Source organism: Lynx rufus, unplaced genomic scaffold (genome assembly GCF_022079265.1).
Source record: "Lynx rufus isolate CCGP_SWC_20201006 ecotype Redwood Valley unplaced genomic scaffold, mLynRuf1.p SCAF_8, whole genome shotgun sequence".
Taxonomy (NCBI): Eukaryota; Metazoa; Chordata; class Mammalia; order Carnivora; family Felidae; genus Lynx; species Lynx rufus.
This window is the reverse complement of record NW_025814896.1, coordinates 27,948,690-27,972,313: the sequence shown is the minus strand read 5'-3', so window position 1 is coordinate 27,972,313 and position 23,624 is coordinate 27,948,690. Positions and strand designations below refer to the sequence as shown.

The 23,624-nt window shown below is 53.8% G+C and overlaps 1 protein-coding gene across 1 annotated transcript; it reads left to right on the top strand.

Moving 5' to 3' along the window:
• Positions 1-11,650: 11,650 nt before the first annotated feature.
• On the top strand, positions 11,651-16,256 carry SLC52A3 (solute carrier family 52 member 3). Its single transcript, XM_047068084.1, has 4 exons — positions 11,651-12,217; positions 13,245-13,750; positions 15,409-15,532; positions 16,044-16,256. Exons 1-4 carry the CDS (start codon positions 11,651-11,653, stop codon positions 16,254-16,256), a joined length of 1,410 nt encoding a protein of 469 aa, XP_046924040.1.
• Positions 16,257-23,624: the final 7,368 nt, after the last annotated feature.

Genomic DNA, 23,624 nt, shown 5'->3' with positions numbered 1-23,624 from the left:
ATGCCGTCCCTGCTTACTGGATAGGAACTCTCTACTCCACCCGGGCTGGAATTTCCACCATCCTTCACTCCTGGAATCCTGGCCCTGAGCACCTTCCAGAAATCTGTTACCAAGAAAGCATCTGTCACACATACCTCTCCCAGCCCGGTTACTCCGGCTTGAGTAAAGGGCACGCTCACCTATGTGTCCCCATTCAGATGCCACCACAATTTCCTCCACTTGGGTGCGCCCTGTTCTTCACACAGGACAGAGCCGAGGAGAGAGAAAAGAGGTCCCAGAGGTGCTCTGAGAACAGAGGAGGCCGTCACCTCCCTTGAGCTGCAGGTAAGACCTCTATTAATGCAACACAAAATGGCATTCGAGGTTTCTTTCAGTTCTTTTTCTTCATTTTTCTTTTTTTAAAGTAATTTTTTAATGTTAGGTTACACAACTAACAGGGTTTAGACCCCTAGAAAGTTAAAATATTTCAGTTAAAGCTAAACTCCTCTTTGATCACCCCCCCATCACCCTTCCCATTCCCTGACCCCCTCCACACACACACCATTCCAAAGGCAACCATTGCTGCCAATTTGAAATTCATGCTTCTAGATTTTTTCCTATGGATGTATATGTGATAAACACCACACACACACACACACACACACACACACACACACACACACCCGTAATGAATATGTGGCATTTATTTGTGGAAAAAAAATTTTCCACAGATGGAATCATACCGTATTTATCCTGTGGCTTTTTTCTCCGCTCTGTTCTGGGCTCTTGAATTCAATTCACAGATAAGAGATCGTATTCACTCTGATGGGGCTGCACCACGCGACTGGCCCTTATAGACAGCAGATTGCTTTAGAGGCACTCTCAGAAGCTCCTCTCTCTAATCCCCTCGAAGCCTACGTCTCCTTTCCCCCCACTCTCCTTCCTTCCACCTCCCCGGCACGTATGCCCCGCGCACCCCCCAGAGAGAAGGTCCTAATTCCTCAGATGCCCCAGGAAGGTTCCTCTTCCGGAGGTTGTAGCACCCTGCGCCCTCTGGTGGCCCCCGTGGGTAACTGCAGCGGCTCCTCCAACCCCCTCATCCATTCACCCCACGAACCGGTTCTGGAAGCCCTGCCCACCCACCACCTAGGCGTGAACCTTCCCGCGCCTGCCCTGGGGGCCCGGTAGCGGATTAGCTGATCTCCGCTCTGGAAAGGCTCCTCGTGGAATGTGAGCGCCCTTGTGACCTGCCAGAAGAATGTACACGTTTGACGAGCCCCGGAGGGCAGCTCTTTGTGGGAAACTCGTGGTCCTCGTGCAGCGCCTTTGGAAGGCAATGAACTGGACGATCTCTCTCTGAGCACGTTGTAGTTCACTGCTGGGAGCGGATTCTGCAGGTATTGCCAGTGTTTGCGGCCGCAGCAAACGACAGGGGCCCAGCAACGGGGGTGGGCCAAATTCGTCCTGGGGCAGTCGGGTAATGGAACACCTGTAGGCCTGTCCTTCCCCAGCCTGGGACTCTGTCCCCCTCAGGGTGCCTCTGCTGGCTGCCCCCACTCCGAAGCCTGCCCGCATTTGCCACTCCGGGTTCCCCTCGCCCTCTTTTTTTTCCTGCGGACTAACACACTAACTAATGACCTCACTTCCTACATTTATCGTCCCTTCGCTTCACTAGAAGGTCAGCTCTCCAAAGACCAGGGCTTCGTCTGTCTCCTCTGTTCAATTTTATGTCCCAAGCATCTCTCCCAGTGTCTGACATTGTTGGTGTAACCGAATGAGGGAACGAGGGCCCCGTGGGCCCCCAAGCCGAACACGGAGACCGGGTTTGCAGTGAAGAAAATTTTAATTTGCAAGGCCACCTAACGGGGAGATGGGGGTGGGGGTGGGATCTCAAATCTGCCTGCCCTGAAAAAGGGGTCTTGAGGCTTTCCCGGATTTTAGGGAGAGCCTGGACCAATGTGATTGGAAGCTACAAAGGGGGAGGTAAAGTTGAGGGCGTTGTTGATCCGCGCAGGCGCAGTCCATCAGGACGCTCCTTAGGTCGCGGGCCGCTCAGCGCGTGGAAAGCCACTTACACAAATGTCTTGTGAGTTGCGCATCAGAGAGAGTTCATCTATGAGAGGCGGTGACAAGGCCCCATGGTATATTCCCTAGGCTAACTGCCCTTTAGAAGCAGGCAGTCTGTTGTGGAAAGAAACAGGCTTTGGGTTACAGTTCGCTTCCCTCTAGCTACTCTGAACGCAGGACAATAACTTAGCCTTGTTTTCAGATCAGAAGCGGAGACTTTATTGGAAAGCGCCGGTTTCACTGGCACTTAATAAAAGTTGCTCAGTGACTGAAGCCACTGAATGAAGGTCTGGATGTGCAGGCTATAGCAAGATCTCTGAGATACTTGGTAGAAAAGGCAAGCCTCAGAAAGCAGTCGGCCGTATGCCCCAGTCTGTAAAGAATGCGGGTGGGACGTTTTCCCGTAAACCTAAAATTGCTCCCACAAAAGATACTACCAGTCTTTTTTTTTTTTTTTTTTAAGGTTACGTATTTATTTTGAGAGGAAGAGAGTGGGGAGGGGCAGAGAAGGAGAGACACAATCTCAAGTAGGCTCCACGCTGTCAGCACAGAGCCCAACAGGGGGTCGAACTCACCAACGGTGAGATCGGTGAGACCATCGCGACCTGAGCCGAACTCGGAAGCACAACTGACTGGGCCACCCAGGTGCCCCGATAATAGTAAGCCTTTTTTTTTTTTTAAGTTTGTTTATTTTTGAGAGAGAGGGAGAGCGCGTGCACGCATGCGTGGGGGGAGGGGCAGAGAGAGAGGAAGACACAGAATCCCAAGCAGGAGCCAGGCTCTGAGCCGTGAGCACACAGCCCGACCCTGGGCTCGATCTCACAAACCACGAGATCATGACCTGAGCTGAAGTTGGATGCTAAACTGACTGAGCCACCCAGGCGCCCCAATAACAGTCTTAACTGAACAACCGAGGCTGTAAAAATATCTGGAGATGACAAGGAAAGGGAGTATATTTTGGTTGGGGTTCATCCATTCGTGCACGTGAAAGAGGGCTTCAGTTGTCTCCGTCCTGACCTCAGACTTTTCACTAGGGTTCTTTCCAGCTGGTCTCTGCCAGGTGGGCAGAGCATCCCGGCTGGGAACAGAAACTGTCCCCTCCAGCCACAAGGACACCCTGAGCTAGCAGGAGGAGGAGCGATTTGACCTTCACTGCCCACCTGCGGGGACCCACCCCCTTTGTCCCGCACCTTCCTTATATAGACCTGGAAGTATTTTCGGCACTTTGGAAACTGTCTCTGACACATTCGTCCTCTGTCTTTCCGGTGTTGGCCTTGCTGAAATCGATTCCTTTCTTGTTTCACCTCTACTCGTCTCTCTGCCTCTGGATTTGATCAACAGCGCGTGTGGCAGAACCGGATCTGTTTTGCACCCCCGTGCCCTGGCTACATATGCAACAAACATTTATTAAGCCCCCAATGTATAGTGGTTATATTAGAAACAGATATCTGGAAAGGTTTCTTTGGAGGAGGTAACATGTGAGATTGGCTTCGAAATTACAGATAGGATTGTGCCAGAGATGGGACAGAAAGGGTATTCTAATAGAAGAATTCATATGGAAATTTTGGTGGCTTCGATGTACTATAAATACTTAGAGAATGGTAAGTAGTTCTGGCTACATATAAGAAAGAACAAGGATAAAATTGTCAAGGTTTATTGGTCCCAGCTGAGAAGGGACAGAAATGTGAGGCTTAGGCATTTTTCTTAATTTAGCGAGCAAGAGGGGAGTCCTTGAGGGTTGATAATATAGACATTTTAAAAAAATCTTTTTAGGGGCGCCTGGGTGGCGCAGTCGGTTAAGCGTCCGACTTCAGCCAGGTCACGATCTCGCGGTCCGTGAGTTCGAGCCCCGCGTCGGGCTCTGGGCTGATGGCTCAGAGCCTGGAGCCTGTTTCCGATTCTGTGTCTCCCTCTCTCTCTGCCCCTCCCCCGTTCATGCTCTGTCTCTCTCTGTCCCAAAAATAAAAAAATAAAAATAAAAAAAAATTTTTTACACTTATTTATTTTTGAGAGACAGAGCACAAGCGGGGGGAGGGGCAGAGAGAGAGGGAGACACAGAATCCGAAGCAGGCTCCAGGCTCTGAGCCGCCAGCACAGAGCCCGAGGCGGGGCTCGAACTCACAGGCCGAGAGATCGCGACCTGAGCGGAAGTGGGACGCTTAAACCGACTGAGCCACCCAGGTGCCCCTGAAGATATTTTTAAATGGAAAACAAAAATACCCTAAGAGGCCCCGGTGAGGTGGCACGAAGTGAAACTACACCAGCAGGGATGCGGATCCAACTGAAGGGAGGATGGTTGGAGTCAGAAAGGAGCATCAGAGGAGGGGACAGGAGCAGCGTCCAGGTGGAGGCCCCCCAGGAAGCACATTCTTGTGTCCTCACAACCCAAACGGTTCCTTAGCCCCTGCCAGCCGAGAGGGAGGGGGTCTGCTCACCTCTCCTCCCAAGCTTTTGCCTGGAGAGTGATTGCTCTCTTGAGCAATTGAATGTCTCCGAGAACACGGCAGAAAGCAGGTCAGAATTCCCAGCAGAAGTCAACAGGCAATGAACAAATGTACAAGCCCCAAGCCCTGGGCGATACGTTCCCCACCCCACCCGGCCCCACCCCCCACTCCAGCCACCGGCCGTGTGAGTTGGGCTCGAATATGGCCTCACGCTTACCAGCCAGGACACCTTGAGCCAGTCGCTGAACCTCTTTGGAGTCTCAGCTTCCCCACCTGTAAAGTAGGAAATGAAAGCATTGCCTGCCCGCGACCTAGGATCCCTGAAACGTTTCATCAGATATGAACGACTGCAATATGGCAAAGCGGTTATTTGTCGGTCGTTATTTTGCCGCGGCTCTTGACTTCTCGGGGCCTCTGTTTCCTCATCTGTAAAGTGGGATTGCGATAGTAGCCCCCCCCCCCCCAAAGGCTGTGAAGAGTAGATACACGGATTCATGTCAAGCTCGGTGCCTGGCACAGAGTCAGCACACACTGCCTGTCAGGATTTCTGCCCCATGAGGAGGGCGCTGTTAACACCCCCACTTTCCAAGTGACTTGCTTAAACTCCACTATTCGCACCAGGAGTTGGGGCTCCAGGGAGCCCTGCCCCTGGAGTGACAGGAATTACGGTGGCCCTGGGGCAAGGCCAGAGGCAGCCTGGGCAGGTCTTCTGCCTTCTCGGGGTCAACCCTCATAAAATGTGGATGGCGGTAAGCGCCCGAGAATGTGAGCCCTTTGCTGCGCCCGCGGGGTCACCGGGATCTTCAGGATCGGGGTGGCCGGGCCGGACTCCAGACACACAGTAGGCTCTTGGTGCAGCCGACAGCCCCGCCCCCCGCCCCTCCCCCTCCGCTGGGCTGGGCGGGGCAGGTTAATACTAACCCGGCCGCCTCCGCCCCTCCCAGGCAGAGTCACTTGGGACCGGGACCTGCAGGTAAGCCGGCAGAAACTGGGCGGCTCGGGCCTCTGAGGGCACGGCTGCCTCTACCGAGGGCCGGCTGACACGGGGCCCTGAGCGGGGGGGGGGGGGGGGGCACTTATCTGGGGGACAGCCAGTGGCCTGTAGCTTCCCACCCCCCACCCCCCCCCACCCACCCCCCCAGTTTCAGACTCCTGGGTTGGAGGCCAGAGGGATAGGAGGGACGAAGGGCCTCTCCCTCTGCGGTCCGTCGGAGCCGGGAGCCCAGCTGGGACGCCCGGTGGACTCCAGCCCCCTCCTCCCCGGGCCAAAAGACTGGGCCCCCCCACCGACCTCTGCCCGGCTGCATGAACACGCCGCTGGGGAAGTCTAGACGGCCATTCCTGCCAGGTTGCGCTGGAGCCTCACCAGCCTGGCAGGAGGGCTGGGGGTTGGGATGAGCACGGAGGGGAGGCTGCTTGACCAAGGTCAGCCTCGTGGGAGGCCCCGAGGAGGAGGAGGAGGAGGAGGAGGAGGAGGAAGGGAGCTGGAAGTCTCTGCCAGCCGGCCTGCTGGGCTCCCATGATCTCCTCCCTTCCTCCCTGTCAGCCAAGACCCGCAGAACAGGCCCATCCCCGCCCCCTTTCTTAGATGGAGAAACCAGGCCCCAGAGAGGGTGAGCAGCTAGCCTGAGGACACACAGTGGGTGAGCACAGGCCCGGACGGCCACCACAACCTGAGATGGGGGGGATGGGGGGGGGACACGGTGTGGGCAAGCACCGCCTCCTCTCTGGGCCTCGGTTTCCCCGCATCTGTGAGATGGGAACATTGAGTTGGAGAGGGCCCGGGGACTCCAAGATGATGAGAGGCGGAGAAGGCCCCTTGATACATGTGGACGTGAGTGAGGGGGTGAGGGCGGTGGCTGAGCCAGGCCAGGGTTCCAGCACACCCTGCTACTCCCCTACTTCCATCGCCTCCCCTCCTGCCCCCTGCCCTCTCCGCCCCACCTCCTCCTTTTGCCCCGCCTCTGTCTCTCCGTCGCTCTGTCTCTCTGCTCATTTTGGCTTCTAGCTTTGGTTCTTTCTCTCCCTGCTCTGTCCTCTCAAAGCCATCCTGCTCCAGCCCGGACAACCTCCCCACCTCTCTCATGAGGGCGGGCCGGGCCCCAGGCGGGGGTCACCGAGGACTCCGGGACAACACTGACTCAGACCCCTGTCCAGGAGCGGGTGTAGACCGTGCCCACACTGCCAGCTGGCATGGCCCAGGCCAGCCAGGTCGACTCAACCCGCATGGCTGAGGCAGGCTGTCGACCCAGCCCTTGGCAAACTAGGTGGCCACCTTGGCACTGGGAGAGAGACAGGGCCCTGCTCACACAAAGATTATACTACAGTGGGAGAGGTCGGCACTCAAAAGATAAGACACAGATAAATCGTCGCAACTGAACTGAGGAGGGCACAAAGCAGAGAGCCGGGGAGGGTTCGGACCGGAGCCTCCCGATGGTCAAGGTCGGACAGGGCCTTTCCCTCCTGGTGGGGCAGAGGGTGGCCCGGCCACACACTGAGGGTACACTGGCCCCCCACCCCCACCCCCTGCACCCCCCTGGGCCTAGGACTCTCAGCTTCCGCTGCAAAACTTTGAAGGAAAGAGACCTCTTCGGGGAGGGGGGGAGGGACACTCCTGGCTTCTGTACCTGTGTGCCCACGTGTCATGGAGCGGACTGAGCCTGAAGAGTCTCATTCAAAGCCTTGGGGTTCTGTTCTCCCACAGTCGCTGATGGGGCCCCAGGAAGTAGCCAGGCCTTGGAGTCTGTCTCAGGTTCCAACAGGCTGGCACCCCGTTTCTCCCCGGCCCGGCCCACGCGGTGGGGAGGCCCGGGGGTGAGTGTAAAGGGATCCTGCTCAGTGTGGCCCCTGCCACATCTTCACGATCCCCCTGCCTCCGGGGCTCTGCTCAGGCCGTGACGGTCAGACGCGCCTCGGTTCAAACCCCAGCTCCCAGCTGACCCGCTGGGTGACCCCGGGCACATTACTTTGCTCTTCTGAGCCACGGTTAACTCATTTATGAAATAGGGGTGATCGTCCTGCCTACCTCGGGATTGTGGAGAGGATTTGATGGAGAGTGTGTGTAAAGCGCTTGGCCAGTAGATGATGGCTGTTGTTACAGTTCTCGTTACTGTTATCATTACTGTCTCTTTTTGCCTGGATTCCTCCACCAGCTTCCTGATAATTAACCTATTTGGCAGGTCTCGTTCCTACGCCTGCCCCGGCCCCACATTACTCTCTTCACAACAGCCAGCGTGATTATGGTAAAACGAAATTACAGCCGGTCCTCCCTCTGCCCAGGAAGGGAGACTTGGGCTCAGGGAAAACACCTAAACTCTTGCCTCCAGGGCCCTGTGTGACCTGCCCATCTCCTCCCACACTGGCCTCCTGGTTCTCCCAACACCAAGAGCTGTTTCTGGGACCTGGCAGGTGAGGCCCCACCCCATTCCCGCCCCCTGCACTACTCTCCCCTGGGAGCGCTCACTCTCACATTTCCTTCATGTTCCCCCTGACAATCCCGGATAGGAATGCCGCCCTCCCAGCTCTGCTCCCCTCCCACAGCCCTCATCACTGCTGACTTGCTCAGTGTTTCACAGCAAGTGCCCAGTAAATACTGGTTGAATGAATGGCACCCGCACTGCAAGGTCACTATAAGAAAAAGAGAGAAGAGAGATAAGGACTTTTAAAAAATTCCCCAGCGTACTCCCTCTGAGCCACTCCTCAGTACTCTGAAACCACAGGGTACTCTGCACGTGCAGTTCCCTCTGCCTAGGACCTTCTCCCCCACTCTGCCCCTGACTCATTTCACTGATGGCCACATCCCCCATCAGTGTCTCCCAGGTCCAGGAGCATGTGGCACTCGGTATGTGCTGAAAGTAGGCCAGGGCAGGAGAGTCACGCAGGAGATGGGTTAGGCTGGGCCATTCCACCATCATAACTGCTCTCTAGCCAAGAGAAGAGACTTGTGGGACCAAATCACTTCCCTCAAATTACAGAACCCAGAGAACTCGGCTCTGGGGTGTAGGGATTCAGTCTTTCAGTGCATAGAACCTAGTGCACATGAATGAAATTCAGGCTCCTTACCTGCCTATCTGCTCTCATCTCCCCATCAAGCCCACTGTTCCAGCCGCACTGGCCCAGGCTCATTCCTGCCCCAGGACATTTGCACAAGCTGTTCCCTCTGCCTATATTTTCTTTGGGTTTCTTTATTCTTTTTTTTTTTTTAACACATTTTTTTCTTTAAATCCAAGTTAGTTAAACATACAGTACCATGATGATTTCAGGAATAGAATTTCGTGATTTTTGCACTTAATGGAAAAACCGATATGTTTGATTTTATACCTGTTATATATATTTAACGATTCTTTAAAAAAAAAAATTTAAATCCAAGTCAGTCAACACAGCGTGATAATGTTTTCAGGAATAGAATTTTGTGATTTTACACTTAATATTCTACTTTTCACTTAAAAACTATTTAGATATTTGATCCGGCTGGAATTCCTTTTTCAGGCGTCGGGAATAGGAAGTAAGAAAGACATCTAGCTTTATTTCTTTTTCCCAAAGGAGTACCGTAGCAAGTCAGGTTTTCTGACTGGTTCTGTGCAGGAAAATCACAGGTGTGAATGAACGTGTAGCTGGACAGCTTGCTGAACTCTCTCGTTATTTTAATAGCTTTTCAGAGGATACAAGTAACCATGTTTCTTTAGCAAATCCACCTCCTCCCTTTAATTATTGACTTCTTCCTCTTTATTAGAAATATCGTTTATTGCCTCCCCTATATCCTTTGTTTACTTTACACTACCTTCTGCGGTCAAGGCCTAGAGCACTGAATCAACACCGCACCGCCGACCGTTGACTGTTTCTGTCCGTTTCTCCTGGCGTTTCTGAGACTCTGGGGGAATGTTACTCAGAATACAGACGTTTGCTACTGTTTTGACTCCGCTATGGAGTGCGGTACCTATCAATACGAAATGACTCAGCGGCTTAATTTATACCCTTGGCATCAAATCCCATATTAAGGCTCTTTGTTTTCTCTCTCTCTCTCTCTCTCTCTTTCTCCCTCCATTCATCCATCTCTTTGCATTTCTCTGGAAGATGTTTGCTCCCGAGTTTACTCGTAACTTGTCAATGCCTCTTTAAGGTGTATTTCAACAACTAATGTTTGGTTTTGGTTTTTGATCAAATTCCCGTTAGGGCAACACCAGAGCTTCTGAGTTGGGACATTCAGAATAAAGGAGATAAATGTTAGTTTCTGGCTGCTATAACCAGTCTGATATATCCTTGAACATCTATGTCTGTCCGCTTGGCCAGTGTTTTGCTATATATAATGTGAGTAGCTTAAACAAGATGAAAGCTTACTTACAACATAAACAACACTGAACAAACAAAATAGTTCAGTGGCAGGCAGAACAGGACTGGTTCTGCAGCTTTGTGCCACAAAGTCTTGAAGTCTAGTCTCCCTCTAGCCCCCACACCATCCCTCTTGGCGCAAAACGGCTGCTGGAGTTCTGGGCATCACACCCGAATTCCAGACAGCAGGATGGAGGAAGAGAGGGAAGGTACACCCCCTTATCTTTAAGGAGACTTCTCAAAGTCCTCACAGCCTCATCGGTCTGGCCTCGATTAGATGGCCATGCACCGCTGCAAGGGAGGCTGGGAAGTATAGTCTTGTAGCTCTTTGTTTTTTGATTTCTAACGTTTATTTTTGAGAGAGAGACAGAGTGTGAGCAGGGGAGGGGCAGAGAGAGAGGGAGACCCAGAATCCGAAACAGGCTCCAGGCTCGGAGCTGTCAGCTCGGAGCTGTCGTGGGCTCGAACCCACGAACCGTGAGATCATGACCTGAGCCGAAGTCGGACGCTTAACCGACTGAGCCACCCAGGCGCCCCTGTACTCTTGTAGCTTGGTGGCTGTTTGCCCAACCGAAAATCTGGTCTCTGTAACAACAAAAGAAGAAAGGAAGAGGGACTCATGGGAGGCAGCAGCCATTTGCCTTGGAGTATCATTCAACCTCTCCCTGTTTGTCCTTCCATATCAGTTCCCGATCGTAGACAGAATTCTGCCTGAGTTGGTGTAGGGCAGCTTTGTCGCAGTGAGATCCTGCCCGTCCTGGACCACATTCTGGTCTCAGGTGGGAGTGAGCGGCCGAGAAGCTGGGCACAACAGACCTGTGAGAGAGGTCCTCTCCAGGCGACAGCTGCCTGGAGCTTGTCTCTGTGGGTCCTCTCGGCTTGCCTCGAGCCAGGCCCGTTCCAGGCTGTTAGGCTGGCCTCAACAGGTGAGAGGCCAGAACTTAAGCCACCTGCCTCAGGCCTCCAGAAAGGAGGTGGTGGGGTGAGACGGAAAGCAGGTCGGACTGCCCTCTGCTCCAGGATTGGCTTCCCTCAGTGGAGGAGGGAAGAAGAGAGTTCATCTGGGGCCCGAGAGTCAGATCTGTGTGTGGGAACCGGGAAAGGAGCCGCTGAGGTGTGGGGAATTTCCCCGGGTGAGGCATGGCCACAGAGACGCTTCTGCCCCTTCTAGAAGAACAAGAGAGACTGACATGTGAAGAGGGAGGGACTGAGGGATCAGGCCTGGGTTCCCATGGGGGTTAGGAGGCCACGTGCTGCAGGGGACGAGCTCCAAATCCCACCTCCCCGGACCCCGCCCATCCGCAAAAGGAGGTGACTGGCCCAATCAACATTTCTCTCCGAAATGGTGCCTATGCCCTTACTGGGCCCCAGGCACTGTTTAAGACGCATTAACTCTTTAACATATTTGCATCTCATTCCAACGAGGAGGGTCACTGTCCTCGATTCCCTTTGTTTTTTCTTTTCTCTTTTTCTTTTCTTTCCTTTTTCTTTGAAGAGGGTGCTTGGTTTGTTGTTTGCTTGCTTTGATGCAATAGCTGTGCGATTCAATGTGCCAAACTTCTCTCCGGCGGCCTCTGGAATGACGGGCCACTGTTAGGGAGGCTTTCCCCTCTGGAAAGGTTAGCCATCAAAGAATGCGTCCGTTTTCCTATCACGAAGAGCCAACTCGTTCAGGAGAAGGGGAAAGATCAGGAAACACCCGGGCTCCACGGCACTGTCTCGTCCCCGATGGCGACCCTGACGCCTCGCTCACCTGATGTTTTTCTCCGGCAGCCCCGCCGCAGGCCGATCCGGGAGGTGGCGGCTTCGTTCGGCACGGGGCGGACATCGCCATGCCCCTCCTGATACACCTGCTGGTCTGCACCTTCGGGCTGGGCTCCTGGGTGGCCATCAACGGGCTCTGGGTTGAGCTGCCCCTGCTGGTGGCGGAGCTGCCCGAGGGGTGGTATCTCCCCTCCTACCTCACAGTGACCATCCAGCTGGCCAACATCGGCCCCCTCCTGGTCACCCTGCTCCATCACTTCCAGCCTGGCTGCCTCTCGGAGGTGCCCATCATCTTTACCGTGCTGGGCGTGGGCACCGTCACCTGTACCCTCTTCGCCTTCCTCTGGAATGTCACTCCCTGGGTGCTGGACGGCCCCCACAGCATCGCCTTCATGGTCCTCACCTTCTTCCTGGCCCTGGTGGACTGCACCTCGTCGGTCACCTTCCTGCCCTTCATGAGCCGGCTGCCCGCCCACTACCTCACCACCTTCTTCGTGGGCGAAGGGCTCAGCGGCCTCCTGCCTGCGCTGGTGGCTCTTGCCCAGGGCTCGGGTCTCACTACCTGTGTCAACGTCACTAAGCCGTTAGAAACCACCCCAAGCGCCGAGACCACCAGGAAGACTGTCTTCCCCCAGGTACCCGACATTTCCCATGGCCGCGCTCTGTGACTGATCACAGACCGGGCCGCGCGGGGGGGGGCTCGTGCTTCCTAGATGCTGGGCAGACCGCTGTCCTTGACCCGGCTGCGCTCTCGCATCACCTGCCCCCGGGGGAGCTCACTTTCAGAGCGTTTTGCGTTTCCAGCTTGCAAAATCGGGACTGTGAACGTGTATTTCCTCAAAATTCCCCGGGTGATGCTAAGGTACGGCCAGGGCCAAGAACCGTAGGCTTTAGCCACGGCTTCGTGTTGTTTCACATGTCAGACTTTGTTTCCCCCTGGGTCTTAGACACCTCACACGCACCCGGTGTTGCCCAAACCATAGCAGTTCATCACCGGGCGCAGACCAGTGGCCCCAGGCGGCCGTATCCTGCAAGCGTTTGACTTTGACTGTTTGCCTTGGTTGAAGACATTTAAACGTTTGAAATGTCCCACGCGTAAATCTAGATGTCCATAGGTTATCTCTCGAAAAGCGATTTGGCCGTGGGGCGCCAGGCGGGCTCAGTCGGTAGGGCACGCGACTCCTGATCTCCGGGTTGTGAGTTCGAGCCCCACGTTGGGCCCGGAGAGGACTTGAAAGCTCTAAAAGAAAAAGCGAGAGAGGGATTGGGCCACACCAGGCCACCTTCCCACAGGGCGACTTTGGGCGACGCTGCCCCTGCTCAGAACACATCTGTGGCTGGCAGCCCTTGGCAGGCGGTAGTGTGGGAAAAGGTGGAGCTCCTAAGTCAGAATCAAGTGGGCTCACGTGGACTGGTTTTGTCACGCACTCCCTATGGCCCTCGGGTTAGACAGACCGTTCTGACCCAGGCAAAGGGCTGGTCCCCAGGGAGCCGTCAGACCTCATGAGCATTTATTATCATTACCTTAGGAGTTATGTGTTATGTCATTCATCCCTTATTAACAACGCATGCTATTTATTGTACATTATTATTAACATTGTTGTTACCTGTGCCCTGACATCCCCCGCGGACCCGGCTGAGCCTTGTTGTGTCTTTCCCCAGGGAGCTAACAGCACTTCTGCGTCTGACCTTGCCGGGACGGCACATTCCGCGGTCCATCTGGAAAGTCGCCACCTGCCGGCCAACTTCTCGCCTTTGGTCTTCTTCCTCCTCCTCTCCTTCATGATGGCCTGCTGCCTGGCCGCTTTCTTTGTCCTCCAGCGGCAGCCCAGACCCAGGGAATCTTCCATAGAAGACCTCCTCACCTCCCAGGTCACCCTCCACTCCATCCGGCCACGGGAAGGGGAGGACCCGGGCCCCCCAGGGCCAAGGGACAACAGCAAGGCCCAGGGGCATCCAGAGGAGAAAACGGCCCCCCACCACCCAGCCCACCTGACCTTCATCTACATCCTGGTGGCCTTTGTAAACGCGCTCACCAACGGCGTGCTGCCCTCCGTGCAGACCTACTCCTGCCTGTCCTACGGCCCCATCGCCTACCACCTGTCGGCCACCCTCAGCTCCATGGCCAACCCTCTTGCCTGCTTCCTCTCCATGTTCCTGCCTCACAGGTCCGTCCCACCTGGTCCTGGGGAACTCTTGTTGGGGCAGATTTCGTTCCAGAAGTCAGGATTCCAAACCCCACCTATCAGGCTCTATGTGTAGTGGTTAAGAACACGGTTTCTAGGGCTTGACTGCCTGGGTTCAGATCCCAGCTCCGTCACGTCCTAGCTTCTGTGATCCTGGATAAGTCACTCCACTTCCCTGTGCCTCAAGGGTACTTATCTGGAAAATGGGGGTGATAATAGTTCTACCTCCTACGGTGGCCGGGAGCAAAAGACAAGCTAACTTTGTAAAGATTTTAGAGCAGTGCCTGCACGTGGCAGGTCCAATGTAAGTGCTGACTTGCCTTGACATTGGCCCTTGAGAAGGAATGGGCAGGCGGGAGCTGAGGTTCCCATGTACAAATAGAAGCCCCGGGGCTCAGAGAAAGGGTCTAATTCCCAGGATTTCAGCCCTGTTCTCCCTCCTCCAGCTCCTGCTGGCTCCTTTGCAGCTGCAGTTCTGGAAGAATGGCTAGGCAAGTTGATAAAATGCAGATTAAGCCAGTCTAGATTGGGGCCTGAGATTGCCAAATTTAGTCAAGCAACCTCGGTGGTTCCACCGTGGGGGGTTCAGACGCCGGTAGGAGACACAGGCTTTGGAGTCAGGGAACTTCAGGGCCCCACAACCTCCCACCCACCACTCCGCCCTGCCCATCCTGGCGGTCCTCTCCGACCTGCTCACACCCACCTCCCTCGGCCCAGGAAGAAGGGAGAATGGGAATAGCGACAGAAAAGGTCAGATTGCCAGAGAGCTGAGTGTCCTCCCTTAGGGCTTACAACTGTGGCGGGAGACTAGAGATTTCTGATGAAGCAGAAGCCACAGATCTGCGGGATGAGAGACACCCAGAATGTTAGAAATACCAAATCTGAAAGCCAGGGGCTCCAAGAATCTTCCAGCAGAAAGTGTCCTCAGAGGCAGGGGCAGACCCTCCGCTCTCACTCAGGACCACAGACAGGTCTTGGTGTCGTGAAGAGCGTAGGCAGGGAGGTCGCAGGGGTGACGACCCCGAACGAAGGACGGTGTCCTCAGTTGTCACACCCGGAGCCTACCTGGAAGGCCACCAGGGCCTCTAGATCAGGCCAACCTCACGTTGTAGACCAGGGTAGATGAAGCCGGAAGGGAAGGGGTCAGCTGAGGTCTCACAACACCCCCTGCTGTGCCAGTGCTGTGATCAAAGCCACCTTCTAGTCGGCCCGGCTTCCGGGCCCAGGTTGGGAATGTTGCAGGAGGAAATGACAGCAGATAAAATACCGGGCGGGGCCCAGGGCCAGGCCCAGCACACTCTGCCCCACAGGCCCCCACAGGCCTGCGACACTCATCTCCTAGGGGAGGAGACGGGCTCAGAGACCAGTCTTACAGCTCAAGTGGGACATGGGATCCGAATCAGGTCCCTGTAGCCCCGGATCCGTTCTGTTCCCCCTGCTGTTAACGTTCAGGGTGACTTAGGCCAGTCTTGCCCCTCAGGAACCTCACTGACCCACTTGAGCCAGGTGGCCTGGAAGTTTCCACGTGGATCTGACCTCTAACCCCGGAGACGCTGACCCTCCCCCCCCCCCCACCGGGGTGGAGGCGGCAGGGGTCAGGCTTGCCATTTCTTCCATCCTTCTCCCCTACTCTGCCCTAGGTCTCTGCCATTCCTGGGCGTCCTCACAGTGCTCGGGACTGGCTTCGGGGCCTACAACATGGCCATGGCCGTGATGAGCCCCTGCCCCCTCATGCAGGGCCACTGGGGTGGAGAAGTCCTCATTGTAAGTACCTGGCCTGTGGAGCTGTCCCCCCCCCGCCCCCCCGCCTCACCTAGCCAAGGCCCTTTCCACTGACCAAAGGCTTTGGGCCTGCTCCCCGAGGAAGCCCCAGGTGGGGTTGGGCAGGGGAGGGATGCTTCTCATTTGGGAACAGAGGCTTAGGAAGGTGAGGTGGCTGGTCCAAGGTGACAGTCCAGCCTCTCCCCTGTTTGCCGCACCCTTCCCGCCATGTGGACGGCCATGCGTCTGTCAGCAGTGGCCTTCTCCCAGACGCCCTTGACTTGGTTATGGGGGGACATAAAGGCTATTGGGTTCTCCTTTGCCCTGGGCATGTGTGTCAACTCAGGGGGCCCCCTTAGCCCTAGAGGGTCACCCCCAAAGGCTCTACTCAACGCGGAGGTTATTCCCTGGGGTTCCCTTAGGCCCGTTAGGTCTCCCTACAAGCACCCTTCTCCCCTGGGGCTCACCCCCAAAGCCCCCTTCACTCTGCATCTCCCCTGCCCTGTACCCACAGGTGGCCTCCTGGGTGCTGTTCATCGGCTGCCTGAGCTACGTCAAGGTGATGCTGGGCGTGATCCTGCGCGACCGCAGCCGCAGCGCCCTCTTGTGGTGTGGGGCGGCGGTGCAGCTGGGCTCCCTCCTCGGGGCTGTGCTCATGTTCCCGCTGGTCAACGTGTTCAGGCTCTTCTCGTCCGCCGACTTCTGCAGCCTGCAGTGCCCCACCTAGGACCCCTGGCGCGGTCCGTTACATGACCCTGACCCGCCCCCGTTGCTAACACTGGAAACCTGGGCAAGGCATGCAGCCCAGGCCACAGGGCAAGTGGCGGGGAGCCGGGGGGCAGAGCCCGAGTCCCTACACGTCCACGCAGACTCCGCTCCGGAGCCGGGGAGAAAGCCACGGGCCTCCCACGGGGCCTGGAAATGCAAAGCACAGCCCTGCCCCCAATGCTGGGTCGCGGTGCCTGCAGTTCCGTTTCAGAACTCCCGCGGGCTCTTGAGCGACGGCGGATTTGCAGCCGCCGGCCGGAGGCAGGCTCAGGGGTGTCCGAAGGGGAACCGCAGAGAGGGCGAGCCAGCCCTCACAAGCGGTGTGAGGTCACTTATTTCTCTGTGCCTCAGTTTCCTAAAATGGGGACCATGATAAATAGCACCTACCTCACGGGCGGAGCACAGGGATAAAGGGAAGAAGCACCCAGCATTGGCCATTTCCTGACCTGACGCCCAAGGGAAGTTAAGTGCACATCAACAGAACGGAGAAGTGGCCAGGAGGGTTGAGAGACGACCCCTGCCCGGTATCCTTTTTCCTATTATTCTCACAGAGGAGCTTGTAAAAGGACCCCTGGCTAATGGTGGGGTCTTGGGGGCATCTTGACTCCCCAGTTCCCAATGTGGATGGACACTGTGCCACACACACCCCTTCCCGTCACCGCTCCTGACTCAAGAAGTCCGGCTTCTTGGAAAGCAAGTGACCTTCTGGGAGGCAGAGAGATGGGGGGGTGGGGGCTATGCCAAACCTCTCAAGTGAGTCCCCTCCCCTCCCCCAGCCACCAAGACTGAGAACTGGACCCGAGAACCCTGGGAAGCAGCTCTCTCAGCTGGGGAGGAGTGCATCAGCTACCCGATTATTATTTTGTTTTCTTTTTTCTTTTTTTAGAGAGACATTCCCTGCTTTTAAACTAAGATCAGCCCTCTAAAATCAATATAATCAGTTTTCAGTTCTAAGGTCAAGGCTAAGCTCAGAAACGAACAGAATCAAAGGCTTAGAGAATGTCTGGTCCCTGGGACTTCTTTTCTTCAGTAGTTTGCTTGCTTGCCACCCGCCCTCCCTTTAATTTATTTTGAATAGATAATACAGTCGCATGTTTCAAAAGTCAGAAAATATAAAATGATGTTCAGCAAAAAAATCCCATCTCTCCTCTCCTTCATCTGCCCCGGTTCCCCTCAACGCACACGCGCACGCGCTTTATTTTCTTTTTCACTCTTACAGAGATTATGCAAATGCAAATACAGACTCTTTTTACAGAAAAAGTGCTAAACTACTGTGTACCTTGTACCTTTCACTCAACAATGAAAATGGAGAGAAGGTTCTCGTTCTTTCCTACGACCACATCATATCCCGTCGTGTGGGGGTACCAAGTTTATTCAACCAGTCCTCCGTAGAAAGACATTTGAAGGTACTGGAGACAACATTTAAAACAAAATCTCCCACTGCGATGCCTGGGTGGCTCAGTGGGTTGAGGATCTGACTCTTGATTTCAGTTCAGGTCATGATCCTAGGGTCGTGGAATCAAGTCCCACCATTAGGCTCCATGCTGAGTGTGGAGCCTGCTTGAGATTCTCTCTCTCTCTCTCTCTCTCTCTCTGCCCCTCTCTCCCACCCATGCATGCTCTCTCGCTCTCGCTCTCTAAAATTGGAATTTTTTTTTAATTTAAAAATCTCCCACCAATCAGAAAAGCTCTCCACAAAAGCGGCAGAGAAAGAAAACAGTTCTATTACTGAATAAGCATTAAACCAGACTGGCACACATCAGACAATCCGCTGAAGAGATTGCAAAGGCAGGAACCCCCACCCTTTTATATCCTCCAGCAGATACGAGCCTACGACCTCCATGTTCTCAGACGATAACTAGTCCTCAAGGAAGGGTACTAGATGGCCCCGTTTGTCACAATTCTTCCTGAATTCACCTGGCAGTTGGGCTAGCTGTCTTTATCTGCAGGAGAAAGAAATTCCTATCTTGGGGCACCTGGGTGGCTCAATCGGTTGAGCGTCCGACTTCGGCTCAGGTCACGATCTCACAGTTTGTGAGTTCGAGCCCCGCGTCGGGCTCTGTGTTGACGGCTCAGAGCCTGGAGCCTGCTTCGGATTCTGTGTCTCCCTCTCTCTCTCTGCCCCTCCCCCGCTCTCTCTCTCTCTCTCTCTCTCTCAAAAAATGGACATTAAAAAAATTTTTTTTTAATTTCTATCTTTACAAGAGGAGACTTTTTGCAACCTGGAGCCCAACGCTGATGTTAGGTTCCTACCCTCCCACAGAGACTAGGTGATGGGACACTGACCTTCTGGATATGCTCTCCCATCCGTAAGAAAAGTGATCCTGGGTGGCAAAACTGACTAGAGGCTTATTCAGCTTTTTCAAAGACTTGAGTACACCTAAAAGGAGCAGGGAAAGAATTTACAAGTTTTCTAGAGTAAATGCTCTAAGGAAAGGGAGGGGGGTGTCTCCCTCTTTGGCACGAGGGACAATTATTTGTATTTGCCCTTACAAGGGCATTCGGGTTGTTTTCAATTGTTGCCTCCCAGAAGGGATGTTGGAATGGATAATGGGCAAGGATAGGATCTCTCCGTGCTGATGCGGAAAGATGGTCCAAGATTAATTCCGCACACAGAAAGGAGATGCGGAAGAATGCGTAGACTACGGAGTTAGCCATGTTAGTGCGTTCTGTCTGGGACTAGGTGAGGGGGTAAGTGATCTGGCATTTGGAAAAGGCACCTCCACCTGACCCTGCCCCCCCATGGTTTTGCTTTCACCCACCGTTCTTGGAGGTCTTCTGACATTAGCAGCCTTTAAGTGAAGGTGCGTGAGTCAGCTCCCACAGTCTCCTCTGTACGATGGGGACAATGAGAACATCTCTCAACCAGGTTTGAGCCGATAAGTGCACGTGCTTAGCGCCGCACCCGCAAACAGCAAGCACTCAATAAATGCCACTAGAAGCTCCCACTTTCTGAGCACCTGGGTGGCTCAGTTAAGCGTCCGACTTCCGCTCAGGTCACGATCTCACAACTCCTGAGTTGGAGCCCCGCATCGGGCTCGCTGCTGTCAGTGAGGAGTGCGCTTCGGATCCTCTGTCCCCCATCCCTCTCTGCCCCTCCCCTGCTCATGCACGCTGTCTCTCAAAGATAAAATAAAAACCATTAAAAAAAAACAAAGTTCCCACTTTCTGAGAACACCTCTGAAGGATCCTGGACAGCCCTTCTGCCCCCGCCCTCCAGGAGCTTAAACCTCGAGGCTGATGGAGTCACCTGACATCTCTGTGGTCCAACCAGGTAAGTTCCCTGAAGAATGAACTCAGGGCTCCGGGTTCGGCCTGGGGTTGGCGGCAGGTGGGCTTCCCAGAAGATGCCCCTGAGCTGGTATCTCCAGGAGGTTGGAGGGAAGGGGGCAAAGCGAGAATGAGGATGCCTTCCCATGTTTATAGCAGCACTATCAACAATAGCCGAAGTATGGAAAGAGCCAAATGTCCATTGATGGATGAATGGATAAAGAAGATGTGGTATATATATACAATGGAGTATTACTGGGCAGTCAAAAAGAATGAAATCTTGCCATTTGCAACTATGTGGATGGAACTAGAGGGTTAGGGTTAGGGCCAAATTAGAGGAAGATAAATATATGGCTTCACTCATAGGAGGACTTTAAGACACAGAACAGATGAACACAAGGGAAGGGAAGCAAAAATAATATAAAAACAGGGAGGGGGACAAAACAGAAGAGACTCATAAATCTGGAGAACAAACTGAGGGTTACGGGAGGGGTTGTGGGAAGGGGGACGGGCTAAATGGGTAAGGGGCACCAGGAATCGACTCCTGAAATCACTGTGGCACTAGATGCTAACTAACTTGTATGTAAATTTTTAAAAATTAAAAAAAAAAAAAAAAGAAGGAGGAGGATGCCTTCCAGCCAGAGGAAACTGCACTGGCAAAAGCCATGGGGTGCGAGGCTTCAGCCTGCATTCCAGAACTCACAGGGAGGGCAGCCTGGAAATCCCAGGGGCAGCTTGTGGAGGGAGGGACCCTTAGAGGCCGAGGTTATGAAGGCACGGAGGGCTGCGTTGGCCTGTGGTACAGCCACTGTGGAAGACACTGTGGGAGTTCCCCCAAAAGTTAAAAATAAATACCAGGGCGCCTCGGTGGCTCAGTCGTTTAAGCGTCCGACTTCTGCTCAGGTCACGACCTCAAGGTCCGTGAGTTCGAGCCCCGTGTCGGGCTCTGTGCGGACAGCTCGGAGCCTGGAGCCTGCTTCAGATTCTGTGTCTCCCTCTCTCTCTGCCCCTCCCCAACTCATGCGCTCTCAAAAATAAATAAAAAACATTTAAAAAAATAAAAATAGAAGTACCCTAAAATCCAGCTTTCCCACTTCTGGGAATATGTCTTAAGGAAATAAAATAATTATATCAAAGAGATATCTGCACCTCCATGTTCATGGCAGCATCATTCACAATAGCTAAGACATGGAAACAACTTCAGTGTCCATCGACACATGAATCAAGAAAGAAAATGTATTAGGTGTACCCAATGGAATATTTCTTAAGTTTATTTATTGATTTTGAGAGAGACAGAGTGCGACAGGGGAGAGGGAGAGAGAAAGAATCCCAAGCAGGCTCTGCACTGTCAGCACAGAACCGGGTGTGGGGCTCGAACCCACGAACCACAAGACCGTGACCTAAGCCGAAGTCAGATGCTTAACTGACTGAGCCACCCAGGCGCCCCTACATGATGGAACATTTATTCAGCCTTTAAGCAAAGCAAATCTTGCCCTGTGTAGCAACACGGATGGGCCTTGAGGGCGTTATGCTAAGTGAAATAAGTCAGACAGAGAAAGACAGATACTGTCTGATCTCACTTACACGTGGAATCTACAAAAACTGAACTCCCAGAAACTGAGAGTAGACTGGCGGTTGCTGGGGCTGGTGGGGGCAGGGGGAATGAGGATCTGTCGGTCAAAGGGTACAGACTTAACAGTTATAAGACGGATACGTTCTGGGGATGCAATGTTATAGCAGGGTGACTATAGTTAACAACACTGGGCTGTATAGTTGAAAGTCACTAGGAGAGTAGATCGTAAATGTCCCCACCACCCACCCACAGCCACCCCCACACACAAACGGTAACTACTCGAGGTGATGGATGTGTTAGCCGCAAGAGAGTTCCCCAGGATTCAAGGGAAGCCCCAGCTGACAGCCACAAGGCTCTCGATTCTGCCAACGACCTGAATGATCGCAGAAGCAGATTCTTCCCCAGACTTGATTTTAGCCCGGCGGGACCCGTGTCCAACTTCTAACCTACAGAACTGAGATAATACACTGGCATCGTCTTGAAGCTGCTGTTTGAGGTAATTAGTCACAACAGCAGCAGAGAACTGAGACAACGGTGCTCCCGCCCTGGCTCTGACAGCCCCTTAAGCCTGTCTGGTGCCTTCATGTGCGTTGTGATGGCCACAAGACAGCCCCCCAGTGTCCCCTAGAAAATGGGCCACACAAAGTCAGGGCGCAGAGCCCTGGCTGGGAATCCGGGGTTCCTTCGAATGAGCTGTCGGCGTAAATACTGAAGTCCCACGCTTCGGAGGGATCCTGAGGGAAGGTGGCCCCGGGGAACTTGGAAACACAATATCATACCAGGACTGCTTTGGGGAGAGACCCACAAAGTCATCTGAAAGAGAATTGAGAGTTATTACCCTAACGCACTTCCTTGGGGCTGGTCAGCCCTCAGATACCCATAGAGGGAGCATCTACCCCGTCTATCCCCACTGATGTCCACCACGGTGACCGTCAACGTTATGGCTCTCAAGTGCCTCCCACCCACACTCCTTCTGGTTTGGTCAGATGCCAGGGCACAGCGCCATTCTTGCAATCACCTGCCGGGGGCCTCCTAGTGCCCTGGGCTCTTCCTGAGGCTTTACTGATTTAATTCTCATAGAAGCCCTGTGAAACGTGCCCTATTATTATCAGTGCTATTTTGCACGTGAAGAAACTGAAGCACAGAGAGGTTAAGTACCTTGGCTGAGGTCACACTGCCAGCGAGTGGCAGAACCAGGACCCGGACCCAGGCCACCTAGCCTCTGCATCCCATGATCCTTTGCTGCGTCAGAGACAGGAGTCTCAAAGCATGCCAGTCAAGAAAACCTTGCCTTCAGATGGGGACTGAAGTGCTTGCCTGGCTTATTGTCTCCGGGTTTGAAATAGAAATATTTCAAATAGAAGTAGAAAACTCCAATCCATTTCCATGACCTCTACTCCATCACCCTCAACGCACCACACACACACACACACACACACAGACACACACTCACACACACTCAAACTCCTCTGGAAGTGGAAAGAAAGGACGAGAAATTAGTGCTTCTGTAGGCAGGATATGATTCACACATACACAGACTAAGGGTGTCATTTTAAGAGGGGCCAACCGCTTGCCAGAGAGGGTCTGTGCCACCCATCCTCTTACGACTCCTGATTTGGGACTGGGACGGCCTCTCCTGATTCTCTTCATGATGTTCACGGAATAAAGGGTGGAGGAAGTGTCATGGCAAATGTTGATGTTGCCAGGACTCTGCCTTTCATTTGGAAATTGCTTTCGGTTGGAAATTCCCTGTGTGCAGAAGCCATTGGCTTCCAGGTGTCCCGTTAAGAAAGTCTGCTCTATTACAACGGGCAGTGTCCCCTTGCAGGGTTCACTGCTTAGAATGTAAGATACAGGACTGTCTTGCTGGGGGAAGATATTCGAATGAATTCTATGGTGTCCATTCTCCCATTTCTCTCATAGCCATAGAACCCCTGACTTTTAGCGGGGCGGATGGCAGCCCAGAGGAAAGACCACATTTCCCAGGCTGCCTTGTAGCGAGGGATGGCCATGTGACCGCATTAGGAGAGAGGGGATGAATAACGCGCCCACCTTCCGGGTTGTGTACTTCCTTCCCATTTCCCTCTTCCTGCCCATAGAAATGCAGATGTGATCTCCGGATCTGGAGCAGCCATATTAGACCCTGAGGAGGAAGCTACAGGATGAGATAACACAACAAGACTGCATAGAAGGAGGATGCAACTGGGGTGCCCGGGTGGCTCAGTGGGTTAAGCGTCCGACTCTTGGTTTCGGCTCAGGTCACGATCTCCCAGTTCATGGGTTCGAGCCCCGCGTCGGGCTCCACGCTGACAGTGCGGAGCCTGCTTGGGATTCTCTCCCTCTTTCTCTCTCTCTTGCCCTTCTGTCTCTCTCAAAATAAATGAATAAACGTAAAACTTCCAAAAAAAAAAAAGGAGGATGAAACCATGATGATTATGGAGCCACTCTTCTCCCTGGGACCCAGATTTAATGTGGCAGAGAAAT

Coding starts and splice junctions, on each gene's coding strand:
- SLC52A3 (XM_047068084.1), top strand. CDS start 11,651: ATGCCCCTCCTGATACACCTGCTGGTCTGCACCTTCGGGCTGGGCTCC. Junction 12,218..13,244: donor GGAAGACTGTCTTCCCCCAG/GTACCCGACATT, acceptor GTCTTTCCCCAG/GGAGCTAACAGCACTTCTGC. Junction 13,751..15,408: donor TCCATGTTCCTGCCTCACAG/GTCCGTCCCACC, acceptor ACTCTGCCCTAG/GTCTCTGCCATTCCTGGGCG.